The sequence below is a fragment of the Mirounga angustirostris genome, unplaced genomic scaffold (genome assembly GCF_029215605.1).
Source record: "Mirounga angustirostris isolate CCGP_5_RB_7025 unplaced genomic scaffold, mMirAng1.0.hap1 SCAF_11, whole genome shotgun sequence".
Lineage (NCBI taxonomy): Eukaryota > Metazoa > Chordata > Mammalia > Carnivora > Phocidae > Mirounga > Mirounga angustirostris.
The window spans coordinates 41,096,321-41,117,190 of NW_026991719.1; the positions used below are offsets into that span (position 1 = coordinate 41,096,321).

A 20,870-nucleotide genomic window follows, 5' to 3' on the forward strand; every position below is an offset into this window, starting at 1 on the left:
TCTAAATTGCCTTCCTTCCCGCCATTGCCTTGGATGCCTTCTGTTGTCAGGCATTCACTCATTCATTCATTCAGTGTTCCACCAAATCTTAAATGAGTATCAGCTCTAATCTGGTCATATTCGAAGTGTAGGGGCCAGCAGTGAATAAACTAGTATCTCTGTTCTCCTGGAGCTTGCAGTCTGATGAGGGAAAGAGACCAGAAACAAATACATAATGTTTGGTGGTAAAAAGGAAATCAGTGCAAGATAAGTAAGATAGATAATGATGGTTGTGTGCTTGTAGAGAATGTGCTCAGGGAAGACTTTTTGGTGAGGTTAACATTAGTGCTCCAACATCAGTGATGTGAGAGAGACAGAACCATGTAGATTTTGAATATTCTGGGTAGAGAGAATAGTACGTGTCAGGCTGGGCCTGAGTGATATATCCTAAAAATAGCAAAGAGGCCAGTGTAGCTTAATGGTGGGTGGTGAGAGTGGTAAGAGGCAATATCAAGAGAGTTAGCTAGGGGCCAAATTATGTGGAGTTTTTTAGGCTATGTTAAGTGCTTTTTTATAGATTATGTTTTATAGGCTTTGTTAAGCACTTTAATTTGACACTGTAACAAGGGAAGCCATTGTTGAGTTTTAAGTGAAAGTGATCTGGTTTGTTTTTAAAGGATCTCTCTCAATGCTGTGTGGCAACAATTCTGTTGGGGGTAATGCCGTCAGGCATGATAATGACCTTCGGCATCAGAGGATTCAAACTTTGGATCAAGCTGTTGAATATAATGGATATGGGAAAGTCTTCTACAAGAAAACAGGCTTTGTTGGACATAAAAGAACACACACAGGAGTAAAAAACTTTGGATGTCATGAATGTGGGAAAACTTACTGCAGGAAATCAAATCTTATTGAACATCTGAGAATACACACAGGGGAGAGACCTTATAAATGTGGTGAATGTGCAAAGACCTTTAGTGCAAGATCATACCTCATTGCTCATCAGAAAACTCACACAGGGGAGAAACCCTTTGAATGTAATGAATGTAGGAAATCTTTTGGCAGGAAGTCACAACTCATTCTACATCAGAGAACACACACAGGAGAGAGACCCTATGAATGTACTGAATGTGGGAAAACCTTTTCTGAGAAGGCAACCCTCATGATTCATCAGAGAACTCACACAGGAGAGAAGCCCTATGAATGTAGCGAATGTGGAAAAACATTTCGAGTTAAGATATCCCTTACCCAACACCAGAGAACTCACACAGGGGAGAAACCATATGAATGTGGTGACTGTGGGAAAAACTTCCGTGCAAAGAAATCCCTAAATCAACATCAAAGAATTCACACAGGTGAGAAACCCTATAAATGTGATGAATGTGGGAAATTCTTCAGAATGAAAATGACTCTCAATAATCATCAGAGAACTCACACAGGTGAAAAACCCTATCAATGCAATGAATGTGGGAAATCTTTCAGGGTACACTCATCTCTTGGGATACATCAGCGAATTCACACAGGAGAAAAACCTTACGAATGTAATAAATGCGGTAATGCCTTTTATGTGAAAGCACGCCTCATTGAACATCAGAGAATGCATTCTGGAGAGAAACCCTATGAATGTGGTGAATGTGGAAAAATCTTCAGTATGAAGAAATCCCTTTGTCAACACCAGAGAACTCACACAGGAGAGAAACCCTATGAATGTAGTGAATGCGGAAATGCCTTCTATGTCAAAGTACGCCTCATTGAACATCAGCGAATTCACACAGGAGAGAGACCCTTTGAATGTCAAGAATGTGGGAAAGCCTTTTGCCGGAAAGCACACCTCACAGAACATCAGAGAACTCACATAGGCCGGCCCTTGCCTTGTACTGTGGAGAAAGCTTCTTTGTGAAGACTTCCATCACCATTTGATCAAGCCCTCTGGGTCATCTGGTCACCACGCACACAGAGTACACCTGTAACAGTTTGGCTCCTACACTGGTGTGAAAATACATCCTGATTCCCGTTAGGGGATAGGCTCATTGTTGTTTTCATTTCATTTGGATTTCCCTAATTAATGGTGAGGTGGAGTAGCTTCTTACCTGTTGGTTGGCCATTTGGGTTTTTTCTTCTCTTCACTGACTGTTCTATATCCTTTGCTCATTGTTTATAATGGGCTGCTTATTTTTTACTTCTTGGTTTAAGTGTCATGTTTGTTTTTTAATATATGAGAATTTAAAAATCTTTTTCAGTCATGTGTGTTACAGATATCTCCTCATGGACTGTGCCTGGTTATTTAATTTTGTTAAGTCTTCTGCTGAGGTTTTATGTTTGAATATTATCAGGTTCAAGGTGATAATGTTCTCCTATTCTTTCCTGTAAAGTTAAGGTTTTCCTTTCAACATTGAGAATTTTTCATCTATCCTGAAAGTTTTTGTGTGTATAGTGTGAATTGTACAGTATATAATACTCTGTTGCTTTTAAAAACTTTACATAAATGGTATTACATGGTGTTGAAAGTTCTGCAGCTTGCTTTTTTCATGCAGTGTTACCTTTCCAAGGTCTATCCATGTTGACAAATATAGGTCTGGTTCATGCATTTCTCTCTCCATTCCCCTGGTGAAAGACATGTGTATCGTTTCTGTGTTTGGTGTCTAAATCTACAAGTGGAACTGCTGGGTCATAGAGTGTAGGCAGTGTTTAAGTTGTTAAACTGTTGTACCCTAGCTCCAACGCGCCCCTTCTACACTGTGCTTTGTCATGCTCGGGCTGTGACTCTACAAAACATGTTTCTGTCTTGCCATCTGCTTCCTGTTGGGCCTTGCCAATAAGAAACACTAAATATAAACTTTGGGGGTAAGGAAGGTAGAAGGGACCTGCTCCTTTTTTTCCCTTCCTGTTAGCTCCCTGTTCATCTGAGTGTCAGTCCGGTATTGCTTCTTCCCTTGGCCAGCAGCACTTCCTCAGGGTGGTAGTAGTTTAATCCAGGTTACAGATTTCCAGCACTCACAGAACAGCCTACGGTACCCCACCCACCCCCTCAGAGACACTAGCAGCGGCTGGCGGTGCCACCTCCTTAGAGGTATGAGTCCCACCCACATGACACTACTCCTCCACCTTTTCAATGTTTAATAATTCCAGTTTCTTCCCTGGTTAACCTTAGCCCAGCTGCTTCTTGCAGTTGCTACCTCCATGATAATTTTAATGTTCTCTTTCTGTCTTTTCAGGTATATGGTTAATAACTTTGTGACTAGTTAAAAATTCTTTATAATAAGTTCTTTTCACTAAAATAACCGGTAACGTTTCTGTCCCCTAGCTGGGTTCTTCAGATTGATACAGAAGTTTTTCAACTTTGTTAAATAATTGGATTTCTTCCCTCTAGGTTGTACTAATTTATACTCTCATGAGCAGTTTGAGATGAAGTTTACATTTTCCCATGGACTTATCAGTCTTTCAAATTGTTGCCAGTCTGAAAGGTGTAAAATGGCTTTAAGCCATTGTATCCATGAATATGGTTTGTCTATATTTTATTTTTTAACTCACCTTTTTGACCTTCAATAGTATTTTATGGTTTTCTCCAGAAAATTGTCTTTTAAAGCTAATTTTTAATAGAAACTTCGCTCATAGGGGCGCCTGGGTGGCTCAGTTGGTTAAGCGACTGCCTTCGGCTCAGGTCGTGTTCCTGGAGTCCCAGGATCGAGTCCCACATCGGGCTCCCTGCTCGGCGGGAGTCTGCTTCTCACTCTGACACTGCCCCCTCTCGTGTGCTCTGTCTCTCATTCTCTCTCTCAAATAAATAAAATCTTTAAAAAAAAAAAAAAAAAGAAACTTCGCTCATATACCTATATGTACATATATATTTCAAAATATAATGACGTATTATGGGGTTTATATAAATATTTATATGTAATATATATATGTGTATATATATATATAATAATATATATATACATACATGCACACACACACACAGATACACACTTATATATCCCCCGAAAACATTTTTGTTTTATATGTTCATTTCATTTTACACACGTTTACCACCTTGGTTGCTCTTCATTCCTTTCTGCATTCCATCCAGGATCATTTTCTTCTTTGCCTGAAAAATACCCTTTAAAAGGTTTAGTGACAAACTTCTCAACTTTGAGAATGTTTTATTTTTAAAGCTCATCTTTTTATTTATTTATTTTTTTAAGTAAGCTCTAGGCCCACCATCGGGCTTGAACTCATGACCCCAAGGTCAAGAGTCACATGCTCTACTGACTGAACCAGCCAGGCACCCTGAGAATGTTTTCTGATGCACCATTTTGATCCTCAAAAGTGAGTCCTTTACCGTTAGTATTTGGTAGCATCATGCTATAGTAAATTGATGCTAAATTAAATACATGTTTTTGTTTTGTTTTCTGGATGTTTCATAATAAATAGAAGACCCAGGATATTTGAATTAATCATCAGATGCCCCCAAATACAGCATACACTTGAATGTATATATTACACTTTATGCATTTTTTAAACAGCATGCCCTCACCCTCATTTACTGAGTATTAATTATATTTATCAAGATGTTTTCTTACTGATTCTTTTAATCTTCAGCTCATCGATAAAAATTTTCAATTTTATGTTTTAATGTTATTATTATTATTATTATTATTATGGAAAATGTCAAACATAAAAAGAAGTAATCTATAGTGACAGAAAGCAGATGGGTGGTTGTTAATCAATGGGGATTAACTCCTAAGGGTAGGAGGGAAATTCCTGGGGTGATAGAACGATTCTGTATCTTGTTTGAAATGCATATTAAGTTATCAAATGAGTAAATTTCAGATTTGTGCACTTTATTGATATAAATTATATCTTAATTAAAGTTTAAAAACAACAATAAAAAAAATTACCTGTTTCCACACCAGGAGCCAGATGTGGGCTTCCAGGGAGAAAACCAGGAATCTTGATCACTAGATCAGATAAAAGACACTGGCAATGGGAGACTTAGTCCTCCCAAGGCTTTAGAAATGGCCTTGCTGCATGAAGATGACCTTCACTGAGGCCCCGTGATGGGTTGTACTCACCCTCAGTTAGTAAGCATTACTTGTGTAGTGATCCCTCACTGCCAACACTACTGTGTGTATTTGACTCCTAATACCTTAAGCACAGTCCCTCTTGATCCTCCATTAGCCAGCACCACAGTAGTTTTTACCCCCAGGATATGTCAGCATGGTGTCTACTAATACCCCGTTAACTTACAGCACTTCTTTTCACTTCTATTAGCCTAGAGCACAGTGTCTGTACAATGACCTGCCATCAGCTCACAATATCTTGTCTTATCACAACCTTTTGCTCCAGCAAAGTCTGCTGACTCCCCATTAGCTCATAGCATCATGTCTCACCACCCCTTTTAGCTGCCATTACAATTTTTGCTGACCTGTTTGCTCACAGCAGAGTGTCTTTTCACCCCTTTAGCCTCTAAGCTTCATCACTGATGATCTTCCATTAACTCAATATGGTGTTTTGTGGTTTTTTTTGCCTTCCTTTAGATTCAGCATGGTGACTGCTGACCTCCCATTAACTCACAGTAACGTGTCTTGTCACCTTCCTTTAGACCTAATGTAGTGTCTTTTGACCTTGGCTACCATATAATATATTCAACCCAATGTGTTCTAATCACAGTGTCTGCTAATCCTACATTGGATGCTATCATTATGGTGATGTTTATTACCATCCATAGTCATTGTCTGACCCCCATGAACCCACAGCATAGTGCAATTGCACCAGTATCCATCTGCTGTTCCCTGGTTATCCACCAGTGTGGTGAATTTGATCCTTCTGAGCCCCAATACAATATCTGCAGAACTCAGATGACCTTGTCACTCTGTCTTTTGATCCCCTGTTTACCAAGCTTCAAGATTTTTAACCTTGAGACCCAGTGGTGTCTGCTTAAAATAGCCCCCATCACTGTGTCCTCTGACCCTACACTATAGCCTATCAGTGTATCTGCTGACCATACGCCAGTGTCTTTTGATTGATTGATTGATTTTTAAAAAATATTTTATTCATTTACTTGACAAAGAGAGCACACAAGCAGGGGGAACAGCAGGCAGAAGGACAGGGAGAAGCAGGCTCCCTGCTGAGCAAAGAGCCTGACATGGAGCTCTATCCCAGGGTCCTGGGATCATGACCTGAGCAGAAGACAGACGCTTAACCAACTGAGCCACCTAGGTGTCCCTTATTGATTGATTTTTAAAGATCTATTTATTTATTAGAGAGGGAGAGAGAGCGTGAGCACAGTGGGGAGAGGGGAGGGAGAGAGAATCTTAAGCAGACTCTGTGCTGAGCACGGAGCCTGACACGGGGCTCAATCTCATGACCCTGAGATCACTAGCTGAGCCAAAACAGTCAGAAGCTTAACCAACTGTGCCACCCAGGCACCCCAAAGTGTCTTTTGATTTACTAGCCACTGGCAGAGTATGAACTCCTTCTTGAGGATGCATCACCATGTTTTTTGTCTTTACAGTAGCCAAATCATTGTTTCTGCTAAATCTCCTCCCTTTAACCACTAATATTGTGTCTTTGACCAGTTGAAGCCTCAGTAAAGTCTGCCGACTCCACATTAGCCCCTTTCGTGGTGTCTGTTGATCCTCCATTAGCCAATAGTAGTTTCTTTGACACCCATGAGGCCCCAGCAATGTATTTGCAGATCCTCCTTAGCTACCATCCTGCTGTATGCTGATCCCCAGCTAGCCACAAGAGCTGAGACTAACTTCCATGAGCTTCCAGTACAGTATCTGCTGTTTCCACATTAGCCCCACTTTGCTGATCACCCTTTAGCCATAACTACAGTGTCTTTGACCCTCCTAAGTTCCAATCAGGGTGCTTGTGACTGCAGGAACCCTCATCACTGTTCCTGCTGATCCCTCATTAGCCACTAATAGAGCGTCAGAATGCAATGATGCCCTGGCAGAATGCATGTTGACCATACATTAGAGTTCATCACTGTGTATGCTAATATCATATTAGCCTCAACACTGACTGTTCATTAATCTTTGCCTCATGCTTCTCAGTCATGGCATCTGTTGCTGACCCTGTATTAGTGTCATCACTGTCTACCAATATTGGTCACAAATACAGTGTTTTTGATCATAAAAAAAATCAGCCCTTAGCCCTTAGTCACTCTGCTGATTAGCCATTAACCACCACTAAAGTGGTTTTGTCTCTATCTCAGCATCAGTTCATTTACTACCCCCATCCCTGTGGATGCTAGATGCTGGTCCCTCATTATTCCCTAGTACTGTGTATTGGTATGGACCTCATCATAATGCCTGGAACTCATTAGAGCCTACCCTACATTAGAGCCCTTCATGGTTCAGATGATCCTGTATTAGCCACCAGTACAGTGTCTTTGACTCCCAGTAGTCCCCCCTAGCTATGCCTGCTGGCATTGTATTAATTCCCGTGACTGTTGAATTCCCACTAGTCATAAGTATAGTGTCTTTGATCGCTGTGATTACTCCCCACAGTTTCTGATGACCCTATATTAGGACCAGCCATTATTCCCTGATCTCCATATGTTGGTTTGTTGGCTATTGTTTCAGTCCTTGCAATTTTTCCTTGGGCTCTGGTGGTTCCCCAGTCCCTCAGACTGCTATTTTATTTTCCTGTTCCTTGTACTTCAGAGCTTATTCCTTGGTCTTTTTTTTTTTTTTTTTTTTTTTTTGCTGTGGTCTGATCCTTAGGGTCTATCCCCTGTTGCCCTGGCTGTTCTGCAGTCCCTTTGATTATCTTCCAAATACAAGGACTATTTTGTTGTGTCTCCGGATGTTTGATGATCCTGCTGTTCCTCAGGTCCAGACACTGTCCCCTTGTCCCTCCAGCTGTTTCCTTGTTTCTCTGGCTATTCCTTCAGCCAGAGCCTGTTCCCTTATCTCTCTGGCTGTCTCCTAGGTATTTCTGGCTATTGCATAACATTTAGGAATGACTTCCATTTGGCCGTTTTAGAGTTTCTATGGCTATCCTCTAACTATAAGGACTGTTCTGTCCTTCTGGCTGTTTGATAGTCTTTGACTGTTTCACATCACTGCAGTGACTGTTTCCTGCCCCTATAGCTGTTTTCTAGTGTCCTGGAATATTTCCTCAGCCCTGGCTATTGTCTGGAACTACAGACTGTTCCTGCTGCTTCTGGTTTTTTTCCCCAGTGCCTAGAATAATTTACCTTACTCTCCCAGTTGTTACCTCAATCCTAGGTATGTTCACACCTGCTTATTTTCTTGTTTATCCAACTGTTTTTCAACACCAAGGACTTTTGTATACACTGGATGTGGCTGGGGGGTATTAAACAGCAAGGAGTTTCAGGCTGTAGAGGGAGCACCTTCCTTCCAGGTAGTTCCCTTTAGTTGTGGCTGCCTGGAGAAGCATACCTTACAGAGAGGCTTCCTACTTCAGAGTCCTTGTGTGGCTCCTGGCAGGCTATCTGTAGTCCTGGAGTCACTACATTTCTCCCGTTGCCCTTCTAGAAAATCCACCAAAGTGAGTAAAGTGAGTTACCTTCCACCCCAGCATTCCATGTGTCTGGGTGTGAATTTGCTTGGGAGAGACTGATGGCTGAGAGGAAGCAGGTGGGGGTGACAGCCCTGTGAAGTGTACAGCAAGGGGGGGGTGTCCAGTTCAATGGGTGGCCTGGGGGCCGGCCCTTCCCTCCACTGAGTCCCAATACTTCTCCCTAAAAAATGGGCCTCGTGGTCCCTACCCAGAATCCTTCTGAAGTCTGTGCTAGGGTTGGAGGATGATTGATGGATGTATTTTTTCAGGTCAAAACACAAAACACAGTGCTCGCTTCGGTAGCACATATACTAAAATTGGAATGATACAGAGATTAGCATGGCCCCTGTGCAAGGATGACACGCAAATTCGTGAAGCATTCCATATTTTTCACGTACTGCGTGGAGAACTGGGTGTTATGTGCAAACAATGAATCATGGAACACTACATCAAAAACTAATGATGTATGGTGATTAACATAATAAAAAAACATAAAACACATAATAATAACTTCATGTGTAATATTAGTAACAGTGATTTAATTTCTAGACAGGTAATGTAGTGTAATGGAGAACACAAATGCTGGAGCCAAATCTGTATTAAAATCTTGTCCCTTAATGGTTTCTTAGATACAACATCAAAAGCACACACTATAAAACAAACAGATAAATTGGATTTCATCAAAATTAACAACTTTTGTTCTACAAATAATACTGTCAAGAAAGTAAAAAGTTAACCCACAGAGTGGGAGAAAGCATTTACAAATCACATATCCTTTATCTAGAATATATAAAGAACTCTTATGACTCAATAATAAAAACATAAATAACCCAACTTAAAAATGGGCAAAGGATCTGAATAGACATTTCTCCAAATGAGATATAGAAATGGCCTAAGCACATGAAAAACTGCTCAACATCATTAGGCATCAGGGAAATGGAGATCAAAACCGCAATGAAAAAAAATACCACAGTGAGATAGCACTTCACACCTACTAGTGTGGCTGGAAAAAAAAAAGTATAGACAACAACAAGTGTTGGTGAGGATGTGGAAAAATTGAACCCATTTTACATTGCTGGTGGAACATAATATGGTGCAGCCATTTTGGAAAACAGTTTGAAAGTTTCTCAAAAATGTTAAACAGAGTTACCATATGATTCAGGAATTTCAATCCTGGGTATCCACGCAAGAGAAATGAAAACCTGTCCATATAAAAACTTATACACAAATGTTCACAGCAGCATTATTCATAATCACCCCAAAGTGGAAACAACATAAATGTCCTTTGACGGATGAATGGATAATCAAAATATGGTATATCCATACAACGGAATAGTCTTCATTAATCAAACTGAATGATGTACTGATACTGCTACAACATGCATGAAGTTTGAAAATATTACTTGAAAGAAGCCAGTCACAAAAGTCTACATACTGTATGACTCCATTTATATGAAATGTCCAGAACAGGCAAAACCGTGGAGACAGAAGGTAGATTAGTGGTTGTCTATGGCTGGGGTGGGAGGAGGTGGGAGCAATGGAGAGTAGACTGCTAATGGGTACAGGGTATCTTCTTTGGGATGATGAAGATATTCTAAAATTCTATTGTGATGGTTGTGCAACTTTGTGAATATACTAAATTTAATTGTCACATTAAATGGATAAATTTTATTGTATGTGAATTACACCTCAATAATGTTTTAAAAGAAAAAAATATTATAAAAATAAAAAAGATTTTAACTAGGTCAGTATTTTAAAATTTCAGTCCTTGTAATTTTTTTAAAGAAAAAAATTTTAATTAGTGTCTGCTTACAATTTTGACTAAAAAATCCTACCTTTTCCTTGTCCTAGCTGTGTGTCCTTGGGGAAATCATATTATCTCTCTATGCCTTAGTTTTTTACATCTGTAAAATGGGTATTAAAAATAATGCCTAGGGCGCTTGGGTGGCTCAGTTGGTTAAGCCACTGCCTTCGGCTCAGGTCATGATCCTGGAGTCCCGGGATCGAGTCCCGCATCGGGCTCCCTGCTCAGCAGGGAGTCTGCTTCTCCCTCTGAGCCTCCCCCTTCTCATGCTCTCTCTCTCTCTATCTCATTCTCTCTCTCAAATAAATAAACAAAATCTTAAAAAAAAATAATGCCTAACTCATAGGAACAGTGTGAATATTAAATGAAGTCATATATATAAAGTGCTCAAAACAATGCCAGGCACCTAGTCAGCTCTCTGTATTACTAATTTTTTTTAAGATTTTATCTATTTATTTGACAGAGAAAGACACAGCGAGAACAGGAACACAAGCAGGGGGAGTGGGAGAGGGAGAAGCAGGCTTCCCGCTGAGCAGGGAGCCCGATGCGGGGCTCGATCCCAGGACCCTGAGATCATGACCTGAGCCGAAGGCAGACGCCCAACCACTGAGCCACCCAGGCGCCCCAAGTATTACTTATTATTATGAGTAGTAACAGTAAACATAATTTATAACTTAGTAGTGATAAATCCTAGTAAATTACTTATAATATTGCAAATAATGTTTTATTAGGAATGATAATTTATAATATTAGAAATAATGTATAATACTGGGAATAATAATTTCATGCACACTGGCACTTTGAATTTAACTCATGATTTTAATGGTCTTTCCCCAAAATATTACAAATATGAAAATGCTCATTTGTAATGTCTTTTTTCTGATAATGATGCTCATACACTAATTTCTAGTGTGTAAATACCCACACTGGCAAATACCAATGTTTTCAAAGACTTCTGAGGACAACCATCCCCCCAAGTGATAATGTTCCTGTTACTATTTCTAAGTAAGGCCAAATTCTAAGGTACTGGGGAGTTAAAGCTTCACTGTACCTTTTTGGAGGACACAATTCAACCCATAACAGTTGGTTCCCCTTTATGCAGTCCCCATTGTAGACAAATCCTGTTTATAAATCTCAACTATTGGCAAGATTACAGATGACAAATCCCCAAGCCGTTGGCAAATAATTACCTTGAAAAGTCCCCTCTCTTTATGGCATATCCCCTCTTTCATAAATACCCAACTGGCAAATACTTTATTAGTTTCCTATTGCTGTGTAACAAATTTCCACAAACATAGCAGCAAAACAACATCCATGTATTACCTCACAGTTCTGTAGGTCCAAAGTTCACGAGAGCTTGGCTGAATTCTCTAACGGTCTCACGAAACCAAAATTGACCACACTGAACTCTTATCTGGAGGCTCACAGGAAAAATCCATTTCCAACCTTACTCAGGTTATTGGCAGAATTCAATTTCTTGCAGTTGTAATACTGAGGTTCCCATTTCTTTGCTCAGCCAGGGGTTGTTCCCTGCTTTTAGAGGCCAGTTGCATGCCTCACCACATGGGCCTGTTTGTCTTCAAAGCCAATTAGGATGTGCCAAATGTTTCTCATACTTTCAGTTTCTCTGATGTCCTCTTATGCCACCAACAGGAGAAAATTGCATTTTTGAAGGGTGCCTGTGCTTAATTAGATTAGGCTCACCTGGATAATCTCCTTATTTTACGGTCAGCTGATTAACCTTAATTTCATTTGCAAGATCCCTTTTGCTACCTAATGTAATACAATCATGGAGTTACATGTCTTCATATTCCACCCACATTCAAGGGGAGGAGTTTATGTAAGGGTGATAGGAATATTGGGGGTCATTCTCAGAATTCTGCCTACTGCAGCCACTTTTGTGCTATCTACTTATTCATGAATATCCCACTGGCATATCTCCATTTATGGTTCCCATTGGTAAATCCCCCCTTTCATAAATACCTACCCATTGGCAAATCTTTCATCCATTAACCTCTTGGGAAAAAAAACACTCCATTCAAAAATACCCGTTAAAATATCTCTATTCACAACCCCTCTTCACAAATCTCCCCAATGAGAAATAAAAACCATTGACGTATCACCATAGGTGTCTGACATTAAGAAATCTTATTCATAAACACCCATTGGCATATTTCTTTTTCTTTTCTTTTTTTTTTAGAGAGAGAGAAAGAGAGAAGGGGAGGAGGGGCAGAGGGAGAGGGAGAGAGAGAATCTAAAGCAGGCTCCATGCCCAGTGCAGAGCCTGGCGAGGGGGCTCAATCTCCCAAACCCGAGATCATGACCTGAGCTGAAATCAAGAGTTGGATGCTTAACCACTGAGCCACCCAGAAGCCTGCTTTTTTTTGTTGTTTTATTTTTATTTAAGTAATCTCTATACCCAACATGGGGCTCAAACTCATGACCCTGAGATCAAGAGTCCCATGCTCTTCCCACCGAGCCAGCCAGCCACCCCCATTGGAGTATTTCTTATTATAACCCCTATTTATTTATTTATTTATTTATTTATTTATTTATTTATTTATTTATTTATGAAACACATAGGTTTTATCTTTTTTGATTTGTTAGTACATATATTAAAATTGAAATTATAAAAAAAACTAAAGAATAACATAAACACCAATGATATTTTGCACATAACAAACTAGTAAAATAAATCTCTATATAACCCCTGTTTAAAAATCTCTATTGGGGTGCCTGGGTGGCTCAGTTGGTTATGGATCTGACTCCTGATTTCAGCTCAGGTCATGATCTCAGGGTCATGAGATCGAGCCCCATGTTGGGCTCTGCCTGGGCATGGAGCCTGCTTAAGATTCTCTCTCTCCCTCTCCCTCTGCCCCTTCCCTCCCCTTGCACACACGCACTCTCTCAAAAAAATCTCTCTTTATTGATAACCCTCACAATACATACTCCATTGTTGCTTGCCTTTGAAAAAAAAATCTATATTCTTTTTTTTTTTAAGATTTTTATTTATTTATTCATGAGAGACAGAGAGAGAGAGAGGCAGAGGGAGAAGCAGGCTCCCAAGGAGCAGGGAGCCCGATGTGGGACTTGATCCCAGGACCCTGGGATCATGACCTGAGCCGAAGGCAGACGCTTAACCATCTGAGCCACCCAGGCGCCCAAAAATCTATATTCTTAAATATTCACCTGATTGTATAACTCGTTTATGATCTTTAATGACAAATTGCCTGATTTTTTAAACACCGGCCTATTGGCATATGCTGTATTGCTCAGCTGGTTTTACAACTATACCGATCATAATACTCCTGTTGATACATACTACACTCGCCTATACAATACCTATTGTATAGGGACGCCTGGGTGGCTCAGCCAGTTAAGTGTCTGCCTTTGGCTCTGGTCATGATCCCAGGATCCTGGGATCAAGCCCCTCATCGGGCTCCTTGCTTAGCAGGGAGTCTGCTTCTCCCTCTGCCCCTCCCCCTGCTTGTGCGCTCATGTGCTCTCTCTGTCTGTCAAATAAATAAATAGAAATCTTTAAAAACAAACAAACAAACAAAAAACCACAATAACTATTGTATATCTCCCCATTCATGTACACCTATCCATGTACCCCTGCTTGCTAGCTCCACATTTATCAGGATCAATATTCATAAATACTGCCCCCAACCCATATAACTCCATTGATGATCACCGGTGAAAAATCTCCTTGTTCTTAAATACTCATCAAGCATATCTCTCATTGACAACCCAATTTACAGATCTGATTTGTAAAAATCAGATTCTCTGATTTTTGTAAATTTTTTACATTGAAAATCTCAGTTGAACACACTCAAATTTTCACATACTGGGGAATATTTCTTATTGACAGCCTACATTAACATATCTCCTCTTTCTTAAATACTTCCCAATATATCCCACACTGATGAGCACTTAATAGATACAAGTTCCCCATTCATTGATATAGGTTCATTGGCATACTTGTCTCAAACCCAGGTTACAGTATTCCCTATTGATAACAATCACACTAACTCAAGTATATCTCATATTGGTGACTCTACTGACAAATCTTCACATTTATAGATTTTCTTCTGTGACTCATTCCAGCCAAGATGGAGTCACAGGGACCATATTTCCCTTAGGCCTGGAACAAACAAAGAAAAAAAAAAACAGACAAAATACATTAAAAAAACCCCCCACAGTTTTCAAGGCCCTGGATATCCGGCAATGAACAACAGTGATCCCTGAGGAAAGAGAAACAAATGAAGTGAACCTTGTGATTGGTCTAGCATACTTCCTTGAGAGACTTGCCAGGGCATTGCACAGAGAAGGGTAACTGAGGAAAAGTCTGGTGAATTCCCTGACTTGAGAAGGAACTGAGAGTCTAAGGAGAAGAAGGCAGCTAGAATTCATAGGACAAACCACCAGAATGGAGAAAACTGCAGAGAGAGAAAATCCAAGTGATCTCTCTAGGGCCCTCCTTGAGTGTTCAATAGAGTACTGATCAGCACGTGTGTGTGAGGAAACTAAGGTCAGTGAGACCATCCATGGGGTCTGATGCTCATACATGGCTGGTAATAGTGCCTGTGATCACCAACCAGACTGGAAAAATAAGGCATTGCATAAAAAATTCCAGAAGCTATTGCCCCAATAGTGGGGAATAATTAGCCCTAGGTTGAGTGCTGCTCTAGATACACCTAAAAATTATATAAGGAAGACCTGACCTGTAAGGGTAAAACTTTCCAAGGAACTTACTTGTGTCCCAAAACAAAACTCAAAATAATTTATAAAAATGTGTAAATATCCAGTATCCAACAAAGTAAAATCCACAATCAAATATCAATAGGTATGCAAAGAGGTAGGAAAATAGCACACATAATGAGAATAATCAAGCAATCAACTAACCCAGAACTGACACACATGTTAGAGTTAGCAAATAAAGGGTGCCTGGGTGGCTCAGTCGTTAAGTGTCTGCCTTCGGCTCAGGTCATGATCCCAGGGTCCTGGGATCGAGCCCCACATCGGGCTCCCTGCTCCGCGGGGAGTCTGCTTCTCCCTCTCCCACCCCACCCCTCGCTTGTGTTCCCTCTCTCGCTGTGCCTCTCTGTCAAATAAATAAATAAAATCTTAAAAAAAAAAAGAAGTAGCAAATAAGGATATTAAAAAAGTTATTATAAATTTATTGCACAGTGGCTTCTCTCCCCACCTCTTTGGTCTTGGCCACCTAAACGAGATGATGAAGGGGACTTCATCATTTGGAAAGCATTGTAATAAGACGCACACATTGTTCTGCACTATGACTCTAAGGCCTACCACCTTCAGAAGTTGATCTGTGGCCAATGCAGCCATCCTGTCAAGCAGAAGAGAAAGTATAACTGGAGGGCCAAGGCTAAAAGATGAAATACCCCTGGACCGGTCAGTCAAATGAGGCACCTAAAAATTGTATGCCACAGATTCAGGCATGGATTCCATGATGGAACAATGTCTAAACCCAAGAGGGCAGCTGTGCAGCAACCAGTTCATCTTAAGGATTTCAATGATCAGTCACACAGTAAGTGTTCTGGTTGATTTAATAAATGAATAAATGAATGAATGAACAAAGGTATTGCACATCCTCAGAAAGCTAGTCGAGACATGGAAGAAATATATATAAAGACCCAATATAGGATTTCCACTTCTGGAAAAATGGAGTAGATGCCCTTTTCCCTATCTCTCCCCCTGAGTACAAAAAAAAAAACCCTTGGAAATAATATTTATAAAACCAAACATAAGATGATTCTGAAAGGTGGAGTGAAGAATGCAGACTGGCTAGGGACCTCAGAACCCAAAAAAGAGCACACTGGTGAGTTCCATGGATTTTTTTTCTTCATGTATTTGAGACAGTGCTGGAGAACCTGGCAACCTAGAAATGCCAATGGACCCAAACAAGACAAACGATCTTACCAAAGACTACTTTCTTTTGTCAAAGAACCAGGAAATGGGCAGCCTAATGAGATGGTAAACTTTCAGAAAATAGTAACTTTACTGAATCAAAACAATGTAGAAAAAATGTGGCCTAATTCCCACTCACACCAACAGATGCCAAGTGAGGAGTTTATAGCTTCACCCTCTACAGGCTGTAAAATTCATGCCAAACCCCTGCCAAGGTGGTCTCAGAAAAGATTGATTATAGAACTAGGACTTTTGTCTTGACTGGGTTGTAACAAGCCTTCCCCTATGTGGTGTCAGTGGAGACCATGTGGGGAGGCTGGACTTGCTCTCTCTCTTTTTTTTAAAATTTTATTATGTTACGTTAGTCACCATACAATACATCATTAGTTTTTGATGTGGTGATCCACGATCCATTGTTTTCGTATAACACCCAGTGCTCCACGCAGTACGTGCCCCCCTTAATACCCATCACCGGGCTAACCAATCCCCCCTGCCCCCTCCCCTCTAAAACCCTGTTTGTTTCTCAGTTCCATAGTCTCTCATGGTTCATCTCTCCTTCCAATTCCCCCCACCCATTTTTCCCTTCCTTCTCTTAATGTCCTCCATGTTATTCCTTATGTTCCACAAATAAGTGAAACCATATGATAATTGACTTTCTCCGCTTGACTTATTTCACTTAGCATAATCTCCTCCAGTCCCATCCATGTTGATGTAAAAGTTGGGTATTCATCTTTTCTGATGGCTGAGTAATATTCCATTGCATATATGGACCACATCTTCTTTATCCATTCATCTGTTGAAGGGCATCTCAGCTCTTTCCACAGTTTGGCTATTGCGGACATTGCTGCTATGAACATTGGGGTGCACATGGCCCTTCTTTTCACTACATCTATGTCTTTGGGGTAAATACCCAGTAGTGCAATTGCTGGGTCATAGGGTACCTCTATTTTTAAATTTTTGAGGAACCTCCACACTGTTTTCCAAAGTGGCTGTACCAACTTGCATTCCCACCAACAGTGTAAGAGGGTTCCCCTTTCTCCACAACCTCTCCAACATTTGTTGTTTCTTTCCCTGTCCATTTTTGCCATTCTAACTGGTGTAAGGTGGTATCTCAGTGTGGTTTTCATTTGGATTTCCCTGATGGCTAATGATGATGAACATTTTTTCATGTGTCTGTTAGCCATTTGTATGTCTTCTTCAGAGAAGTGTCTGTTCATCTCTTCTGTCCACTTTTTGACTTGATTATTTGTTTTTTGGGTGTTGAGTTTGAGAAGTTCTTTGTAGATTTTGGATACCAGCCCTTTATCTGTAGTGTCATTTGCAAATATCTCCTCCCATTCTGTGGGTTGCCTCTTTGTTTTGTTGACTGTTTCCTTTGCTGTGCAGAAGCTTTTTATCTTGATGAAGTCCCAAAAGTTCATTTTTGTTTTTGTTTCACTAGCTTTTGGAGATGTATCTTGAAAGAAGTTGCTGTGGCCGATGTCAAAGAGGTTACTGCCTATGTTCTCCTCTAGGATTTTGATGGATTCCTGTCTCACATTGAGGTCTTTCATCCACTTTGAGTTTATCTTTGTGAATGGTGTTAGAGAATGGTCGAGTTTCATTCTTCTGCATGTGGCTGTCCAATTTTCCCAGCACCATTTATTGAAGAGACTGTCTTTTTTCCATTGCATGTTTTTTCCTGCTTTGTCAAAGATTATTTGACCACAGAGTTGAGGGTCCATATCTGGGTTCTCTATTCTGTTCCATTGGTCTATATGTCTGTTTTTGTGCCAGTACCATGCTGTCTTGGTGATCACAGCTTTGTAATATAGCTTGAAATCGGGCAACGTGATGCCCCAGCTTTGTTTTTCTTTTTCAACATCTCCTTGGCGATTCGGGGTCTTTTCTGATTCCATACAAATTTTAGGATTGTTTGTTCCAGCACTTTGAAAAATGTCATTGGAATTTTGATCGGGATGGCATTGAAGGTATAGATTGCTCTGGGTAGCATAGACATTTTAACAATGTTTATTCTTCCAATCCATGAGCATGGAATATTTTTCCATCTTTTTGTGTCTTCTTCAATTTCTTTCATGAGTGTTCTGTAGTTCCTAGAGTATAGATCCTTTACCTCTTTGGTTAGGTTTATTCCGAGGTATCTTATGGTTTTTGGTGCTCTTGTAAATGGAATTGTTTCTTTAATTTCTCTTTCAACAGTTGTGTTGTTAGTGTATAAGAAAGCAACTGATTTCTGTGCATTGATTTTGTATCCTGCCACATTACTGAATTGCTGGATGAGTTCTAGTAATATTTGGGGGTGGAGTCTTTTGGGTTTTCCACATAAAGTATCATGTCTTCTGCGAAAAGAGAGAGTTTGACTTCTTCTTTGCCAATTTGAATACCTTTTATTTCTTTTTGTTGTCTGATTGCTGTTGCTAGGACTTCTAGTACTATGTTGAACAACAGTGGTGAGAGTGGACACCCTTGACATGTTCCTGATCTTAAGGGAAAGGCTCTCAGCTTTTCCCCATTGAGGATGATATTCACTGTGGGTTTTTCATAGATGGATTTTATGAGCTTGAGGAATGTTCCCTCTATCCCTATACTCTGGAGAGTTTTAATCAGGAAAGGATGTTATATTTTGTCAAATGCTTTTTCTGCATCAATTGAGAGGACCATATGGTTCTTCTCCCTCCTCTTATTAATGTGTTCTATCACATTGATTGATTTGCGAATGTTGAACCACCCTTGCATCCCGGGGATAAATCCCACTTGGTCGTGGTGGATGATCCTTTTAATGTATTGTTGGATCCTATTAGCTAGGATTTTGTTGAGGATTTTGGAATCCATATTCATCAGGGATATCGGTCTGAAATTCTCCTTTTTGATGGGGTCTTTGCCTGGTTTGGGGATTAAGGTAATGCTGGCCTCATAGAATGAGTTTGGCAGTTTTCCTTCTGTTTCTAGTTTTTAAAACAGCTTCAGTAGAATAGGTATTATTTCTTCTTTGAATGTTTGGTAGAATTCCCCAGGGAATCCACCAGGCCCTGGACTCTTGTTTTTTGGGAGGTTTTTGATCACTGCTTCAATCTCGCTAGTGGTTATTGGCCTATTCAGGTTGTCAATTTCTTCCTGTTTCAGTCTTGGCAGCTTATAGGTTCCCAGGAAGGCCTCCATTTCATCCAGATTGCTCAGTTTATTGGCATATAGTTGTTGATAATAATTTCTAATAATTGTTTCTATTTCCTTGGTGTTGGTCGTGATCTTCCCTTTCATTCATAATTTTATTAATTTGGGTCCTTTCTCTCTTCTTTTGGATAAGTCTGGCCAGTGGTTTATCAATCTTACTAATTCTTTCAAAGAACCAACTTCTAGTTCCATTGATCTGATCTACTGTGTTTCTGGTTTCTAATTCATTGATTTCTGCTCTAATTTTAATTATTTCTCTTCTAATGCATGGCTTAGGCATCGTTTGTTGCTTTTTCTCTAGTTCTTTAAGGTGTAGAGTTTGTTGGTGAATTCAGGATTTTTCTATTTTTTTGAGTGAGGCTTGGATGGCTATGTATTTCCCCCTTAGGACCGCCTTTGCAGTATCCCATAGGTTTTGGACCAATGTGTTTTCATTCTCATTGATTTCCATGAATTGTTTAAGTTCTTCTTTGATTTCTTGGTTGACCCAAACATTCTTTTTTTTTTTTAATTTTTTTTTTAAAGATTTTATTTATTTATTTGAGAGAGAGAGAATGAGAGAGAGCACATGAGAGTGGGGAGGGTGAGAGGGAGAAGCAGACTCCCTGCCGAGCAGGGAGCCCGATGCGGGACTCGATCCCGGGACTCCAGGATCATGACCTGAGCCGAAGGCAGTCGCTTAACCAACTGAGCCACCCAGGCGCCCCGACCCAAACATTCTTGAGCAGAGTAGTCTTTAGCTTCCAAGTGTTTGCATTTCTGCCAAATTTTTTCTTGTGATTGAGTTCCAGTTTTAGAGCATTGTGGTCTGAGAATATGCAGGGAATAATCTCAATCTTTTGGTATCGGTTGAGACCTGATTTGTGACCCAGTATATGGTCTATTCTGGAGAAAGTTCCATGTACGCTTGAGAAGAATGAGTATTCTGTTGTTTTAGGGTGGAATGTTCTGTAAATATCTATGAGGTCCATCTGGTCCAATGTATCAAACATTGCTCTTGTTTCCTTGTTGATTTTCTGCTTAAATGATCTGTCCATTGCTGAGAGTGGAATATTGAGGTCTCCTACAATTAACGTATTGTTATCAATATGACTCTTTATTTTGGTTAACAGTTAGCTTATGTAGATGGCTGCTCCCATGTTGGGGGCATAGATATTTACAATTGTTAGATCTTCTTGTTGGATAGACCCTTTAAGAATGATATAGTGTCCATCTGTGTCTCTTATTACAGACTTTAGTTTAAAATCGAATTTGTCTGATATAAGAATTGCTACCCCGGCTTTCTTTTGAGGTCCACTGGCATGGAAGATAGATCTCCATCCCTTCACTTTCAGTCTGGATGTATCTTTAGGTTCAAAATGAGTCTCTTGTAGACAGCATATGGATGGATCCTGTCTTTTTATCCAAACTGCAACCCTGTGCTGTTTTATGGGAGCGTTTAGGCCATTCACGTTGAGAGTGATTATTG

General features: G+C 40.1%; 1 protein-coding gene, 1 non-coding gene and 1 pseudogene across 8 annotated transcripts in view; all 3 read left to right on the forward strand.

Moving 5' to 3' along the window:
- The window catches only part of ZNF157 (zinc finger protein 157), a 46,722-nt gene extending 36,057 nt beyond the window's left edge, over positions 1–10,665 (forward strand). For all 7 annotated transcript variants that reach the window (XM_064574006.1, XM_045877072.3, XM_064574008.1 and 4 more), the window contains one exon: positions 657–10,665. In XM_064574006.1, the coding sequence (XP_064430076.1) occupies positions 657–1,879 (1,223 nt within the window). In that variant the 3' untranslated portion in view covers positions 1,880–10,665. The remainder of the gene's footprint in view (positions 1–656) is intronic.
- On the forward strand, positions 8,784–8,887 carry LOC123851362 (U6 spliceosomal RNA). The gene has a single exon (XR_006792560.1). It is a non-coding gene; the product is annotated as a U6 spliceosomal RNA (small nuclear RNA).
- A 3,185-nt stretch (positions 10,666–13,850) lies between the features above and the next one.
- LOC129045860 (large ribosomal subunit protein eL37-like) lies at positions 13,851–16,090 on the forward strand (annotated as a pseudogene).
- Positions 16,091–20,870: the final 4,780 nt, after the last annotated feature.